The sequence below is a fragment of the Silurus meridionalis genome, chromosome 22 (assembly GCF_014805685.1).
Source record: "Silurus meridionalis isolate SWU-2019-XX chromosome 22, ASM1480568v1, whole genome shotgun sequence".
Classification (NCBI taxonomy): Eukaryota; Metazoa; Chordata; class Actinopteri; order Siluriformes; family Siluridae; genus Silurus; species Silurus meridionalis.
In genome coordinates, this window is record NC_060905.1 from 1572356 (window position 1) to 1589865 (window position 17510).

The following is a 17510-nucleotide window of genomic DNA, read 5'->3' on the forward strand; positions in this document are numbered from 1 at the left end:
TTCTCTCGGCTGCTCCTATTAGGGGTCTCCATAGCTGATCATCCGTCTCCATACCCCCTGTCCTCTACATCTGCCTCTTTCAACCCAATACTTTCAGAGAATACATCAACGCCTTCTGACCAATCAGAATCAGGGGTTTGAATAGGGTTGGGAACAGGCGAGCATACATTCATAAATACACATGTATTCATGTTCAGTAGGGTTGGAGATCTATAGCTGGAGATCTTCCACTATAACCCATTTAAAATAGATCTTCATGGAGCTGCTTCTTGTGCACAGGGGCATCGTCATGCTTGAACATGTTTGGTCTCCTAGTTCAAGTGAGAAGGAAATGTTATGCTACTGCATCCAAAATCATCCTATACAACTGTGCCTTCAGCAGTTTGGAGAAGAACCACCAGAAGAAGGAACTCATGAAGTACAAATACTTTGTTTCTGTATTAAGTAGACTTTTTTGAGCGGCTTTTTTAATGTCCCACTGGTGGATCATCTCCTCTAACACACCATAGACTAGTTTCTGAAGCTCACAGTGAGCAGGCAGAAGGCAGTAAGAAGTCTGGGATTAACGTGGATGAGACAGAGGGAGTCAGTGATGAGAACATGACTGAGAATTGAGACATTCCTGATCACCTGATGATCATCATCTTCTCTCTGCTTGTGTTCTACATGGTAGATCTTCAGACTAGATACATTCATTAGAGAACAACAACACACACACACACACACACACACACACACACACACACACACACACACTACTAGTCCTCCTCCTCCTGAGATGCAACGCGTGAGCGCGCACTCCCCCTACCGCTCGGTCCCGCTCGCTCCCGGAATCGAGAGCGCGCACAGGGAATAACTACTTTTCTCTTTCTTTTTCTCTCGCCGTATCTGTTTCTCGGTGAAAATGGGAGCCGTGTCCCCGTGTTTCTCTCTGTCTCCGCTTCTCCTCTGCTTCTGCCTCGTCTTTCTGCTCTGTGCGACCCAGAAAGCCAAAGACAGGAGGACCGTAGGTGCGAGGGACACCGAGTTCGTGGACAAGGTGAGAAATAAAACATCATTAATCGTTCATCATTCCGGGTTCAACTTCCGGTCCATGCATTTAAGATCTCATATATAGAGTTGATTTATTGTGATTTTCCTGATCAGTAATTCCTTTTAAAATATTTTAATGAGTTTATTGTAATGACTTTTTCTTTCATGGCATTTAAAGGACATTGGAACCAAACTCCTCTCTGAAATACTTTTCACATGAGTCTTTATGTGTTTACATGATTTCTGTAATTTAGTTAGTAATTGGTGTCTCTCTGACGTCACACTAAAGGGGCGGGCCCAATGATTATTATTATTATTATTGCTTGTGCAAAAAAAAAAAAAAATACATATTAAAAAACAACTATACTAAACCCTTAGGCTTTGTTTCTGTTAAAAACAACACAAACATTTCTTCAAGGTCTCCTTAATGTCAGAGTGAACGTTTGTTTGCACGAGCAGACAGCAGAAAATCACTAAATCACTAAATCACTAAATTGTCGCTGTATCGCTCTTTTTAAGAACAAATCGGTACTAAAAATCCTCCTGAAATTTCGAAAATGTTCCGAAATATATATACATATAACACCATTTCAAATGATAATGTTTGTGCCATAATGGGCGTGGCCTAATATTTTTTAAAAAGCGCTTTATTATGGATGAGATCCTTTTTTTCGCAGGGCTTTATAACGGGTTCAGGCGTCTCTGCCACGAAGAGAACAATATGTCTTTTATTGCAACTCGTCTGAAGAAGCAGATATTTGCATTCAAGTTTCCTGGCCTACTGACCACCTGCTGCACACACTCACACACACACTCACACACACACACACACACACACACACACACACACACACACACAGTTGGGGGAATTCTGGACAATACCTTGTTTAATACATGATGAAGTCTAGAGTCCCCATAATGCAGTTTTTTTGTAGGAAACACAGATCTTTGGACTGATCTTGGGTGCCAATATTTAATTCAGATCATTAATGATGATGGAGTCTGATAATGGCATGGATAATGTCTGTGCTTGACCTTTGACCAGTAAGGATTTTATTTTGCCACCCACAATGCACAGCTGTGTTTGAGCCAGGTCTGGCGGGCGAGAGTCATTTCCCCTCAGCGCCGCTGGCACGCTTTCTTCTGGGCTTTGGGGCTTTGAAGAATTTGCTATTTCAGCTCCTGTGAGACGTATAAACATGCCCTGGAGTGTGTGTGTGTGTGTGTGTGTGTGTGTGTGTGTGTGTGTGTGTGTGTGTGAGTATAATGTGTGTAGTGTGTCATGCTGACCACCGGCCGTTTGGTTTCCATTAGCTGAGGTCCCACAGGAGATCATTGTGTGTTTGAGATGAGTGTGTTGGATATCAGTGTGTGTGTGTGTGTGTGTGAGTGTGAGTGAGTGTGTTGGATATCAGTGTGTGTGAGTGTGAGTGAGTGTGCATGTGTGTGTGCGTGTGTGAGTGTGCTTGTGTGTGAGTGGGCGTGTGTGTGTGTGTGTGTGTGTGTGTGTGTGTGTGTGTGTGTGAGTGTGTGTGTGTATCACACCACAGGAATGTCTGAAATGAGATCATACATGAAGGAGAAGTAAATGGTGAATGTGATGTGTAGATTGTGGTATTTTTTGGTTCGTTGGATCATCAGTTAGTTTTAAACGTCAGGTCACATGATCAAATCCACAGTGGGTGTTCTTTATAATTATCTAAAAAGTAGCTGCATCTTTTTTATTTTTTGTAACCTGTATTTGTTTTTTACTGGTCCATGTACTGGTCTGTATATTGGTCTGTGTTGGTCCATGTAATTGTTGAAGATGAAGGAAATCGAAGGAGGAAAAGAGGAAGGCCAAGGAGGAGGTTTATGGATGTGGTGAGGGAAGACATGCATGTAGTTGGTGTGAAAGAGGCAGATGTAGAGGACAGGGGGTATGGAGACGGATGATCTGCTATGGAGACCCCTAATGGTAGCAGCGAAAGAAGAAGAAGTTTGCCTTTAGTTTCTTGCCCTTTTGCTTTGTGACTTGTGTGAGTTATTTGGGTTTGTGTGAATGTTGAACAACCGGGATGTAAAATATCTGATAAACCATCAGCACAACATTTACTCCATATAGATCACTCCATTCTCTTCAAAAAGCAACACTGGAATGACAGAAAATGGGACACACACACACACACACACACACACACACACACACACTCTTCTCTTCCTCTTCTTACACTGTTATTCAGTGGACAAAATCTTCACAAACTTGTTGCAGAACAACACTTCCTGCACAGCCCTTCCCCACCCCGGCCCGCCTCATCCTCCCTTGGCCCGCCTCATTCTGCCTCGGCCCGCCTCATCCTCCCCCGGCCCGCCCAGCATCAGGTTCTTGTTGTCTGTAATCTTAAATGTGAAAACGGCTGCAGAGTGGACATTTCCTCCAAAGAACATACTGCCAGTAAATTTCCTTTTGACTTTTAGGTTATGATTAGATTGGCTGTTAGATTGGATGTTGAATTGGCTGTTAGATTGGATGTTGAATTGGCTGTTAGATTAAATGTTTGAGTGGATGTTGGATTGAATGTTGGATTGACTGTCAGATTGGATGTAGGATTGGCTGTTAGATTAAATATTGGTTTGTCTGTTAGATTGGATTTTCGATTTGATGTTAGATTAAGTGCTGGATTGGCTGTTAGATTGGATGTTGGATTGGATGTTAGACTAGATGCTAGCTTGGCTGTTACATTGAGTGTTGGATTGGCTGTCAGATTGAATGTTAGATTAGATGTAGGATTGGATGTTAGATTGGATATAGGATTGGATGTTAAATTGGATGTAGAATTGGATGTTAGATTGGATATAGGATTGGATGTTAGATTAAATATTGGTTTGTCTGTTAGATTGGATTTTCGATTTGATATTAGATTAAGTGCTGGATTGGCTGTTGTATTGGCTTTTATTTTGTTACTTGATATGAATTTAGAAATAGTGATACACAGTGCAGCCAAAGGTTTGTGGACACCAGTGCATAATATTGATATGTGCTTCTTTTTAAACATCCACATTCCACATATAATCTCCATTCACTGTTATAATGAGCTCCACTCTTCTGAGATGTTCCACTAGAATTTGTGTTGATTCATTTAGACACCAGTGTGTTAGTAAAGTCAGGTACTGATGTAGGTGAGAAGGTGAGAAGGTCTGGGGTGCAGTCAGCATGAAGAATTCATCCCAAAGTTGTTTAATAGGGTTGGAGCTCTATAGCAGGAGATCTTCTACTCCAACTGATGGAAAGCAGATCTTTATTGAGCAGGGTTCATGCACAGGGGCAATGTCAGGCTGGAACAGGTTTGGGTCTCCCAGTTTCACAATTATACCACATACCTTCTTTTCTGCTCTCTTCTGCTCTCATCTCTTCCCTTCTCTTTTCTTCTCTTCTCTTCTCCTCTCCTCTCCTCTCCTCTCCTCTCCTCTCCTCTCCTCTCCTCTCCTCTCCTCTCCACAGTACAGTGTGTGTGCTCAGGGTCCTCCTGGAGTGCAGGGGCGTGATGGTAATCCGGGTGTGAACGGCATTCCTGGCACCCCAGGGATCCCTGGGCGTGATGGAGTGAAGGGGGAGAAGGGCGAGTGTTTGACAGAGAGATTTGAGGAACCATGGAAGCCCAACTACAAGCAGTGTGCGTGGAGCGCGCTGAACTACGGCATCGACCTCGGCAAGATCGCTGTAATCCTTCACCTTCTGCCTGCACACACCACGCTAACCGCACACACCACGCTAACCGCACACACCACGCTAACGCACAGGCCACGCTAACTGCACACACCACGCTAACCACACAGACCATGCTAACTGCACACACCACGCTAACTACACACATAACGCTAACTATACACAGACAATGCTAATTACACACACCATGCTAGCTACACACACCAGGCTAACTACACACACACACACACACCAGGCTATCTACACATACACCAGGCTAACTACTACACACACACCAGGCTAACTACACACCAGGCTAACTACACATAGACCACACTAACTACACACACACACCAGGCTAACTAAACTAACAGACAAGGCTAACTACACACACACCAGACTAACTACACACACCAGGCTAACTACACAGACACACCACAATAACCACACACAAACCACACTAACTACACACACACCGAGGCTAACCACACACACACACACACACACACACACACACACACACACACACACACACACACACACACACAATTTACTTGTCATATAACAGTTTTGCTATTTTGTTTTTTTCTATTTATTTGTATTTTTTATACTTTGCTAGTTTTAAATAATAGATATTTGCTTTCAAAATGTATACATTTATTTATGTAAATTGTTTCTTTTTTTTTTTTTTTTGTTTTCTTGTGTTCATTTATTGTTGCAATACATTTTTTTTACAATATATTGTCTATAAACAATTCTCAACCAGTCACTATTTAAGAATATTATTAATATTAGTAAAGAAATGTAGTCATAGCGTGTGTGTGTGTTTGTGTGTGTGTGTGTGTGTGTGTGTGTGTGTGTGTGTGTGTGTGTGTGTGTGTGTGTGTGTGCGCGTGTTCCCTACCTGCAGGACTGTACCTTCACTAAGCTGCGTTCGGACAGCGCCCTGCGAGTGCTCTTCAGTGGTTCTCTCCGGCTGAAGTGTAAGTCGGCCTGCTGCGGTCGCTGGTACTTCACCTTCAATGGGGCCGAGTGCACGGGGCCCCTACCCATCGAGTCCATTATCTACCTGGACCAGGGCAGTCCAGAGTTCAACTCCACCATCAACATGCACCGCACCTCCACAGGTAGCACCTGATTCACCTGGTGGTCTTTACTAAAAAGTAATGCTGAACTATTCAATATAATAATATACTGAAATACTGAATGCTAATACTGATCTAAATCACACCTACAGCATTATATACACACACACTGTAAATATTGCCAAGCTGCCACTCTTGGGCCCTTGAGCAAGGCCCCTAACCCTCAGTGCTCCACTGGCGCTGTATAATGACTGAACCTGTGCACGGACCCCAGTTTTCTTTACATTACTGCAAAATAATTTTACTCTGCTGTAATGTACATAAATACAACCCTTATTCCATAAAAAGGTTGGGACACTGTGTAAAATGTAAATAAAAACAGAATGCAAGGATATGCAAAACTCATAAACTTATATTTAATACACAATAGAACATAGAACACATATCAAATGTTAAAAAAGAGAAGATATACTTTCTTTCTTTTGACTTCTCCCATTAGGGGTCGTCACATCGGATCATCCGTATTCGTGATCCAAATGTTTGGTTTGGCATGTTTTTACGCTGGAGGCCATTCCTAACGCAACCCTCCCCATTTATCCGGGCTTGGGACCGGCACTAAGAGTGACCTGGCTTGTGCAACCCTAATCGAACCCGAGCCGCAGCGGTGAGAGCACCGCATCCTAACCACTAGACCACCAGGGAACCTCAAAGAGAGAAGATATACTGTTTTAAGAAAACAAATACGGTCATTTTGAAATTGAAGATAGTAAGATGTGTCAAAATTTTAGGACAAGCCCATGTTTAACACGGCCTTGCATCAGGTCTTTTTTTAACAACAGTCAGTAAACGTCTGCAAACTGAGAAAACAAGTTGCTGAAATGTTGTCCTGTTCTTGTCTGATACAGGATTGTATCTGCTCAACAGTCCTGGGTCTTCTTTGGTGTATTTTTCATTTCATGATGCACCAAATGTATTCAGTTGGTGAAAGTCAAGCCATAATGAAGCCATGCTGTTGCCATAGATGCAGTATGCGCTGTAACATTGTCTTGCTTAAATATGCAAGGCCTTTCTTAAAGAAGATTCTTTGCTGGATGGAAGCATTGTTGCTCTATAGAGCATAGATAGAGCATTCTACAGGTACTAATGTGTGTGTGTGTGTGTGTGTGTGTGTTGTAATGCAGTGGAAGGCCTGTGTGAAGGCATCAGCGCTGGTCTGGTGGACGTGGGGATTTGGGTCGGGACGTGTGCTGATTACCCACGTGGAGACGCCTCCACTGGCTGGAACTCAGTATCCAGGATGATCATTGAAGAACTTCCCAAATAATTCCTCGCTCTCATCCCGTCTGCTCTGTTCTCGGAACTCTGTAACCAGAAACACACACACACACACACACACACACACACACACACTAGCGAAAATCTATTTTCTCTGCATTCCTCACATTCGATACTGCCAGTCATTTTTTTAGTAAATGTTACACACACACACACACACACACACACACACACACACACACACACACACACACACACACACACACACAGGAACCTCTCAGGATCAGGTTCTGGATTTCTGGAGCTGTGAGGAGGCATTGCTGTAAATACAATTCAAACCTCAAACACAACACAGGTGCTTTTTTTTTGTCTACAGAGTTTAAACGTGGAAAATAAACTCCACAATTATTTCTAATCTGTTTTTACAACAATTATATTTCGAGCAGGGTGTGTCTCAGACTAGTGGGCGTGTCCGATTACTACATACATAACTTTTTTTTCCTTACATGAAGACTTCCAGATGTGGACTTGGCCACACACACACACACACACACACACACACACACACACACACACACACACACACACACACACACACACAGTTTGCCTTGCGACTTATTTCCATTGTGTTGATTCCATTGTGCGCCAAATAAATGCGAGTGTTTTATACATGTTTGTGTGTGTGTGTGTGTGTTCAGCTTTCTGCTGAAGGAGCAGAAACGTCCAGAGACCACATTGTAAAACCCTGAGCAGACAGTCGTGTGTGTGTAAGTGAGTATGAGTGAGTAATGCTGGGAAAGTCTGGCCCACTCTGTGTGTGTGTGTTGAAGTGGTTATACAGATGCTGTGCCAACCCCCAACCCACCCACCCACCCACACACACACACACACACACACACACACACACACACACACACACACACACACACACACAAAGCTCCTATTATCCGTATCATTTTACATCTACAGTGTTACACTGTCATCTTCACAGACATGACTTGTGATTGGTCGGAATACGTTATCGTTTCTATGGTAACAGCAAAGGGGAGAGAGTGAGGTTTTCTTGTAGCACTTTATGGACGAGTCTCCAGTGTCAGAGGAAAAAGCTTTCAGCAGCACAGAAGAGAGAGGGTTGCGGAGGGAACGAATGTTTATCGATTCTATCAAGTGGAGTGAAAACAGGAAGTAGTAACTTGTATACAATAAACATGGAAGATGCTTTGTGTCATTTTCTTTATTACTTATATAGAAAGTAGTACATGTTTTAGTGTGTGTGTGTGGGAGGTTGTGGGAGAAGTTGAATTCCGTGATGACAAGTCATAGTGGTTTTTCCATTGTGTGTGTGTGTGTGTGTGTGTGTGTGTGTGTGTGTCCATGTGTCTTTACAGGGTTAGGAATGCTTCACCTTGTTTTGATTTTCTAGACATTTGTCTCGTCTATAAGGAAAACAGCATAACATTTTTTTACTTGGGCTGTCAATCGATTAAAATATTTAAACACGATTAATCACACGATTATCAGCAGGTAACTCGCGATTAATCTCAACTTAATCACACATTTCTTTCTGTTATAAATGTACCTTAAATTAATACTTTCAAAGTTTTTAATACTCTGCACAACGTGGACAAATATTGATGCTTTATGCAAATGTGTGTTTATTATTAATATTAATAATATATATTATATTAATATTCTTGTAAACATTTTAAATGAAGTAAATCATCAGGACACCAAACGGAACTTTTGCTACGGACGGTTTTAATTGCCGGATGTGTTGCGTCATGGCGGATTTTGGTGCTGATTTTAGATTTGGCGCATCAGTAAAACAAATGTTCAGTGGAGTTTATTATTTTTGTTTATTATTATATACGTGGTGAATAAATGTGTGTTGCGTTAAAGGTTTTGATTTCACCTTATATGTATTTTTCTTTTTCTTTTAAATGAAAATGGTCATCACACGTTGATAAAATTAGTTTTATTAAATCAGTTTTTATTTTTTACATTGAATTTTTGTGATTTTATTTAGTTTTAGTTAAATAGAATTTTTAATACTTGTTTCATTTACCTTTATTGGTTTGTTTATTTATCAAAAAATCATGAATTTTAGTGAACACTGTTTAACGTGCGAAAGAAGCAGGAAACACCGGTTGGTGTATTTTGTGTGTTATGCTGTTTGTCCACTAGAGTGCGCTGCAGCACCGCACTCAGGCGGAATCACAAACAAGTTTAACAGATGGATCCTTTTTTTTTTTTTTTTTTATTTATTTATTTATTTTTTTTTACTTACTGTACATGGTGTGTTTCCTAAATGGGCTGGTACTGTAGAGCCAAGACACGCCCATAGGGGGCGGGGCATAGCTTATAAATTGTAGAATTGAATTGGATGATTACAAATTTGGGCCTAGTTTTGATTAATGGAAGTAGGACTGATAATTATTAATAGATCAAAGATTTATATTGATTTTTCACATTAGCGTCTAGGTTTTACTCAAACTCCGCCCTGTTATACTCAAACTCCGCCCTGTTTTACTCAAACTCTACCCTGTTTTACTCAAACCCCGCCCTGTTTTACTCAAACTTCACCCTGTTTTACTCAAACTCCACCCTGTTTTACTCAAACTCCACCCTGTTTTACTCAAATCCCGCCCTGTTTTACTCAAACTTCACCCTGTTTTACTCAAACTCCACCCTGTTTTACTCAAACTCCGCCCCGTTTTACTTAAACCCCGCCCCGTTTTACTCAAACGCCACCCTGTTTACTCAAACTCCACCCTGTTTTACTCAAACTCCGCCCTGTTTACTCAAACTCCACCCTGTTTTACTCGAACTCCGCCCTGTTTTACTCAAACTCCGCCCTGTTTACTCAAACTCCACCCTGTTTTACTCTCACTCCACCCTGTTTTACTCAAACTCCACCCTGTTTGCTCAAACTCCACCCTGTTTTACTGAAACCCCACCCTGTTTTACTCAAACTCCACCCTGTTTAAAATTAAATCCCACCCTGTTTTAATCAAAACCTGAGCCGTTTTACTGAAACTGCCCTGTTTTATTCAAGGTTCACCTTTTTTCTAATTAAACCCCGCCCCGTTACCCAAGCCCCGCCCACTTTCTCTACTTACATGCTGTCGTATTTCCAATCTAACTCCGCCTCTTTCTATGTAAAAACTGCCTTATTTCACTCAAATCAACCCCTGTTCCACTCTGTTTCGCTTGAACTTCACCATGTTGCAAAAACTTCACCCCGTTCCATTCCAATTTCACTTTGTTTTACAGAAACCCCCTGTGTTTTATTTAAACTCCGCCCAGTTCCTGCTCAATTTTGGAGTAATGCCCACCCGAACCCCCCAGATTAATTGTGTAACAGTAATTCCCAGGATCTACAGTGGTCTATAGGAGGTTTATAACCTTGCTGATAGGAGGCTCCTTCTATCTGAAGCTGTTTTTCCAGACAGGTTTCCTCAGCGACTTTTCCAATCTATTGGTTTTATCCATTAAAACACTTTCGCACTTTGATCTATTCCGAGCTTCTCGTGCAGCTTCAAATAGATCAGACTTTGGACTTAAGCTCTATTATTAGTATTAAATCCTCACTACACACACACACACACACACACACACACACACACACACACACGTCTGAACCCAGCTCGGGAAAGGATCAGAGGTGTGATTTGATGCTCGTTGCTTTACTGACTCTAATTAACATGTGATCATCTTTGGAACATCATTCTCAGGTTCTTCAGCCTGTCTGGTGCTGCATGTTCATGCAAGATTGATCCATGCGTTTTGTCCCCGCTGGCTTGCCACATCAAAGCAGCCGCACGGGAAGCTTCGTGACGTAAGCACGATTGGCCCCGCCCACCTGCTTCATTCCTGCTCCATTCTATTCCATTTCCTCTTTTTTTTTTTTTTGCATGCGTTTATTTTCCCGCATTTAGGAAGTGTGTGTGTGTGTGTGTGTGTGTTTGCGAGCGTGCGTGCGTGTGTGTGCGCGCGCGCGCGTGTGTGTCGGGGGGAAAGATGAAAAAGAAAGGTGGAGGTTTTATAGGGAAGGAGAAGAAAAAAGGAAGAAGGAAAGCAGGAAAAAGGGTGGAGGAAGCAACAAAAAATAAACAATAAAGGAAATAAAAAAGGCCTCGGGATTTTTTTTTTTTTAATTTTCCCCCTGTTTTGATGGACACGCGCGAGACCGTGGTTTGCGGTGGAAATGGGTTAGACTGGGATTAGACATGACGTGGAGCTAGAAGAGGAAAACATTGAAAAGGTAAGAGGCTGATTTGTGTTTGTATTTATGACCGTGATGCTACTCACCACATGCACACACGCGCCCGCGCGCGTCCACGCGTCTCAGAGGTAATGCCGTGTTATAACGCTTTAATGATGCATTTAGAAAGCATGATGTTACAAAGTGTATGTGAATCCACCATAAATGTGCACGTGAGAATGATGATGATGATGATGAGAAGGATGATGATAAGGTCCATGTGCTGCATTGCTTTTCTCTGCAGAGCCTTTCATTTCTCTCTCTCTCTCTCTCTCTCTCTCTCTCTCTCACACACACACACACACGCACACACACACCTCACTGAAAGCACGTTGATGTTTTTATATCTATTATATGATGTTTTCTTACACGTTTCAGCAGTGCTTGTGTGTGTGTGTGTGTGTGTGTGTGTGTGTGTGTGTGTGTGTGTGTGTGTGTGTGTGTGAAAGATGTCAGCTCCAGAGATGCCGGACCTAAGCCACCTGACCGAAGAGGAGAGGAAGATCATCCTCTCGGTCATGGATCGACAGAAGAAAGAAGAAGAGAAGGAGCAGTCCACGTTGAAGTGAGCACGCTGATCGATCGATCCAGTGTGTGTGTGCGTGTGCGTGTGCGTGTCGCGCTTATTTTTAGAGCTGGGAAATCCAACACCGCGGCTTGCCGGTGCTGGGAGAGAAAATGTTCCGCGGTGTAAACATGTACAGAACATGCAGACTGAAGCTCTCCTTTCTTCCTTCTCTCCTTCTTTCCTTCCTTCTTTCCTTCCTTCTTTCCTTCCTTCCTTCCTTCCTTCCTTCCTTCCTTCCTTCCTTCCTTCCTTCCTTCCTTCCTCTTTTTCACTATAATGCATTTCCTGCAGTGCACGCCTGGGTGAGTGTTAGATCAGGTCTGGTTGATCTTTGCTCCTCTCTGAGCGCCATCTTCTCTTTTTCCCCTCACCGCTCCTTTATTTCCCGATGCTTTTATTACATCATTCATTACACACATTCTCACTCCTGGGTTTTGGTTCTTCTCCTCTCCTGGGTCTTATCTTCATATGTGTGTGTGTGTGTGAGAGCGAGTGTGTGTATGTGTGTATGTGTGTGTGTGTGTGTGTGTGTGTGTGTGAGAGAGAGAGTGTGTGTGGGTGCTTTCATTTTCAGCACCATGGCGCTGTCCGCTTAAAGCGGCTCCGTCCCAAACAGCTCCTTATCACACATTTAGGGCACTGTGTAGGGTTTAGGGTGTGAACGCACTTGCATGGAGAGGATGATGAAGCTGAGTCACCAATCATCTCAAAATCACCTGCTGGTGAATATCTACTGTAGCATCCTCAACGTGTAGTGTGTCAAAAGGCAACCAGTGTAACCCGATGATGCAGACTTTCTGAGTTCATAAAAAAAAAAAAAAAATTAATGAAATCAGAGCCGACCAGTCCTTAGACAGGAAACCCCCATAGATTAATACATGTGATGTGTATCAGTGTCCCACATTCTGTCTCAGAGAGTTCCTCAACCTTAAACCAAAGTGACCCTGACCAGGCCACGACTAAGGATGAAGGCAGGAATGCTGGAGAAACATCACACTGCACCAGACATTCATTTATCTGTCCTGTGATATTCATATCTGACCACATGAAAAAACACTCTCTCTTTTAAGTTGTGCTTCAGGGGCGCTGTATCATGGCCGAACCTGCACTTAGACCCCGGCTCCCTAACATAAAAAGAAGCAAAATATGACCTTACATTACCAATCTCTTTCCCGTAGGAGCTCTTCTTCTAGACTCTTCTTCTCCACTCTTCTTCTGCACTCTTCTTCAAAACCTTTCTACTACATTTTTAAGCATGGCTGTGGAGATTACTGATCATTCAGCTACATAAGTCACAAGCTTATCTAATAAAAGGTTGAATCTTTAGTTGAAAAAGTATGTACACTTCTGATCTTCACACCTATTTGTTGTGCTTCCTCAGAACACAGTTGTGTAGAACAGTCTAGAATTTCACTGAAAAAAAGGCTTTCAAACTGTGCTCCAGCATGACATTGGTTCTGTACACAAACCTGATCCCTTTAAAGACATAAAGGTTGAAGTGGTAGAACTCGAGGGGGGCTGCACAGAATACTGACATCCTCGACTCACTAAACACCTCTGAGATGAACTGGAACTGAAGCTTTCTTGAACACCCTGACATCAGAGTCTAATCTCACTAATGCTCCTACATCTAGATGATCTCTAATCCCTACAGCCATGCCCTAAAATCTAAAGGAAAGCCTTGCAGATGAGTGAAGCTCATGACAAGAAGGACTGAGATGTTCAGCAAATAGGTGTGGTGGACCGGGGTGCACAAACTTTCGCCACTATAAACTCCTTTATAGTATGCTGTTGATATAAACAAAGATGTAAACCAGCAGAAGCTCCTGGACGCATTCGAGCCTTACGTACAGAATGCACCACACACACACACATACACACACACACACACACACACACACACACACACACACACTCTTCACAGGGCTGGTTGGCACAGAAACAGGAGGTTCAACAGGTTCACAGATGCAGGGAACACACTGAGCTTCTGAGGAAGGAAAACAGCATCTCAGTTCTTCTCACAATCCGCATTATATTCCAATGAGAACACGAGCTACAGGAACTGAATTAATTCTGGATTATACCGGATTAAAAGTCTACATGCTCACTGGGTGTTTTTATTAAACTCAATTTATTACTAATTGTTTCAAACAAAATCAGAAAGCATGAGTTAATCCTGGAATTTGTGTATTAACTAATCCTGACTAATCCTCCATTCAGTCTAAATATCAGTTAGAGGATTTAGATGATAGATAGATAGATAGATAGATAGATAGATAGATAGATAGATAGATAGATAGATAGATAGATAGATAGATAGATAGATAGAGTGATAAAGTGATAGAGAGAGGGTGATAAAGAGATAGAAAGTGATAGAGATAGAGATATATAGAGATGGAGTAATGGAGAGAAAGAGAGTGGTGTATAAAAAACGAGATGGACAGTAGAAAGGCTGAAGGAGAGAGATTGAGAGTGAAAGAGAGATAGAGAAAGAGGGTAATAGAAAGAGAGAGAGGGTGATAAAGAGATAGAGAGTGATAGAGAGTGGTGTATATTAAACGAATGGACAGTAGAAAAGGTGAAGGAGAGTGATAAAGAGATAGAGAGTGATAGAGAGTGATATAGAGATAGAGTAAGAGATAGAGAGAGAGAGTGATATAGAGATAGAGTGATAGAGTGAGAGAGTGGGTGATAAAGAGATAAAGAGATAGAGAGATAGAGAGTGATAGAGATAGAGAGCGGTGTATGTTAAACAGATGGACAGTGGAAAGGGTGAAGGAGAGAAATAAAGAGATAGAGAGTGATAGAGTGATACAGAGATAGAGAGTGATAGAGAGTAAAAGAGATAGAGAGTGATAGAATGATAGAAAGATAGAGAGATAGAGAGTGGTGTATGTAAAACAGATAGAGAGTGGAAAGGGTGAAGGAGAGAAATAAAGGGATAGAGAGTGAAAGAGTGATAGAAAGATAGAGAGATACAGAGTGAATGCGAGATAGAGAGTGAAAGAGTGATAGAGTGATAGAGGGTGATAGAGATAGAGAGATAGATAGTAAAGAGAGATAGAGGGTGATAGAGTGATAGAGAGTGATAGAGCGATAGAAAGATAGAGAGTAAAGAGAGATAGAGAGTGATAGAGTTATAGAAAGAGAGAGTGATAAAGAGATAGAGGCGATGTATGTAAAACAGATGGACAGTGGAAAGGGTGAAGGAGAGTGATGAAGAGATAGAGTGATAGAGAGTGATAGAGAGATAGAGAGTGATAGAGATAGAGAGTGATAGAGAGATAGAGATAGATTGATGAGAGATAGAGAGTGATAGAGAGATAGAGAGAGAGGGAGTGATAGAGATAGAGAGCGTGTATGTTAAACAGATGGACAGTGGAAAGGGTGAAGGAGGTGATGAAGAGATAGAGTGATAGAGAGTGATAGAGAGAGAGAGAGAGAGTGATAGAGATAGATTGATAGAGAGATAGAGATAGAGAGAGAGTGATAGAGAGATAGAGAGTGATAGAGAGATAGAGAGCGGTGTATGTTAAACAGATGGACAGTGGAAAGGGTGAAGGAGAGAGATGAAGAGATAGAGAGATAGAGAGTGACAGAGAGATAGAGAGTGATAGAGAGATAAAGAGCGGTGTATGTTAAACAGATGGACAGTGGAAAGGGTGAAGGAGAGTGATGAAGAGATAGAGTAATAGAGAGATAGAGAGATAGAGAGATAGAGAGTGGTGTATGTTAAACAGATGGACAGTATTGGATCTCTGTATTATTTAGCAGTTTATGTGTAAATCACTTTCACACGTTGCTACTGCTGAATCCTGGATCCTGATTGGTCATGAGGTTTCTATAGTAACCGCTCTAACACAGGGACACATGGCTCTGTATAAGGAAGGAGTCTCCAGTGTGAGTGAGACGTTTCACAGTGTTCCTGCGACTGCTAATGTTAACACTGACTGAATTACCCGCTGATCTCAGTGTCGCACAGCATTGTGGGAAATGAGTGCATCATCAGGAGGTGATGATTTGGGTGATGAAAGTGAGATCGAGATCATGTGAACAAACTGCTGCGTGGACGCCATTTTTAGGCCTAATTATTCCTCTTAGATCCTATTAGCATGATGGAATTAGCTGAGCGCTAAGATGCAGCCACAGAGCAGAAGATGTGATGAAGCTGAAAGCTCAGGCATAGAACAGGAGGTAAAGGAGGAGGAGGGGCAGAAAAAAGAGGAGGAGAAGGAAGAAGAGGAGAAGAGGCAGGAGGAAAAGGAGGAGGAGGCGAAAGAGATGGAGAAGGAAGAGGAGCAGGAGGAGATGTGTATCTGAGAAAACACTTGAGTTGAGAGAGATCTGTACATCTAAGGGCTGTTTAGGTTGAAATGTGTTTCAAGAAGGAGAGGAGAGAGAGAGAGAGAGAGAGAGAGAGAGAGAGAGAGAGAGAGAGAGAGAGAGAGTGGGGAAAAGAATGAGAAAAGAGAGTGAAAGAAAAGAAAGAAAGACAGAGACAAAGATAGAGTTATAAACAGGGTAAAGGAGAATGGGGAGAGAGAGATGAAGGGGATAGACAAGGAGAAAGAGAGAGAGATGGAGAGGAGAGGGATAGACAAGGAGAAGGGAGAGATGGAGAGGAGAGGGATAGACAAAGAGAAGGAGAGAGAGATAGAGAGGAGAGGGATAGAAAAGGAGAAGGGAGAGATGGAGAGAGAGGATAGACAAGGAGAGAGAGAGAGAGAGAGAGAGAGAGAGAGAGAGAGATGCAGAAGTTCAAGAAGAAAAACAGTGAGGAAGAGAGGGAGAGAAAGAGAAAGTGAAGGAGAGGGAAAGTGAGAAGAAGAGAGCTAAAGAGAGAGAGAGTCAGAGAGCTTGGAAAAGATAATAAGGAATAAAATGTGAAAGAGAAAGGAAAAGAAAAGGAGAGAGAGATGAAGAGATAAAAGAAAAGGAGAGAGATGTTGGGAGAAGGACAGAGGGATGGAAATATTTGATCTCCTCAACCATACTGAAAACATCTGAGATAAATCCCCACAAAATCTTCTCAATATCTCACAAAATCTCCTCAAAATCTCAATAACACAAAATCTCCTCAATATCTCACAAAATCTCCACAAAATCACCTCAAAATCTCAATATCTCACAAAATCTCCTCAATATCTCACAAAATCTTCACAAAATCTTCTTAATATCTCACAAAATCTTCACAAAATCACCTCAAAATCTCAATATCTCACAAAATCTCCACAATATCTCAAAATCTCCTCAATATCTCACAAAATCTCCACAAAATCACCTCAAAATCTCAATATCTCACAAAATCTCACAAAATCTCCTCAATATCTCACAAAATCTTCTTAATATCTCACAAAATCTCCACAAAATCACCTCAAAATCTCAATATCTCACAAAATCTCCATAAAATCTCCTCAATATCTCACAAAATCTTAACAAAATCTTCTTAATATCTCACAAAATCTTCACAAAATCTCCTCAATATCTCACAAAATCTCCACAAAATCACCTCAAAATCTCAATATCTCACAAAATCTCCACAAAATCTCCTCAATATCTCACAAATCTCCACAAAATCTTCTCAATATCTCACAAAATCTC

General features: G+C 41.8%; 2 protein-coding genes across 2 annotated transcripts in view; both read left to right on the forward strand.

Annotated features, from left to right (window-relative positions):
• The first annotated feature begins 779 nt into the window (after positions 1–779).
• cthrc1a (collagen triple helix repeat containing 1a) lies at positions 780–7746 on the forward strand. The gene is made up of 4 exons (XM_046834501.1): positions 780–1039; positions 4514–4732; positions 5628–5844; positions 6984–7746. Exons 1-4 carry the CDS (start codon positions 905–907, stop codon positions 7124–7126), a joined length of 714 nt encoding a protein of 237 aa, XP_046690457.1. The 5' UTR covers positions 780–904; the 3' UTR covers positions 7127–7746.
• A 3385-nt stretch (positions 7747–11131) lies between these two features.
• Positions 11132–17510, forward strand: part of rims2b (regulating synaptic membrane exocytosis 2b) — a 79115-nt gene continuing 72736 nt past the window's right edge. Inside the window, exons 1-2 of the mRNA XM_046834500.1 lie at positions 11132–11341; positions 11791–11906. Coding sequence (XP_046690456.1) covers positions 11791–11906 — 116 coding nt within the window. The 5' untranslated portion in view covers positions 11132–11341. The remainder of the gene's footprint in view (positions 11342–11790; positions 11907–17510) is intronic.

Excerpts from the sequence above, each read along its gene's own strand:
- cthrc1a (XM_046834501.1), top strand. The coding sequence starts at position 905 with ATGGGAGCCGTGTCCCCGTGTTTCTCTCTGTCTCCGCTTCTCCTCTGC. Across the intron at positions 1,040-4,513 it reads ACACCGAGTTCGTGGACAAG|TACAGTGTGTGTGCTCAGGG; the intron begins GTGAGAAATAAA and ends TCCTCTCCACAG. Across the intron at positions 4,733-5,627 it reads TCGACCTCGGCAAGATCGCT|GACTGTACCTTCACTAAGCT; the intron begins GTAATCCTTCAC and ends CCCTACCTGCAG.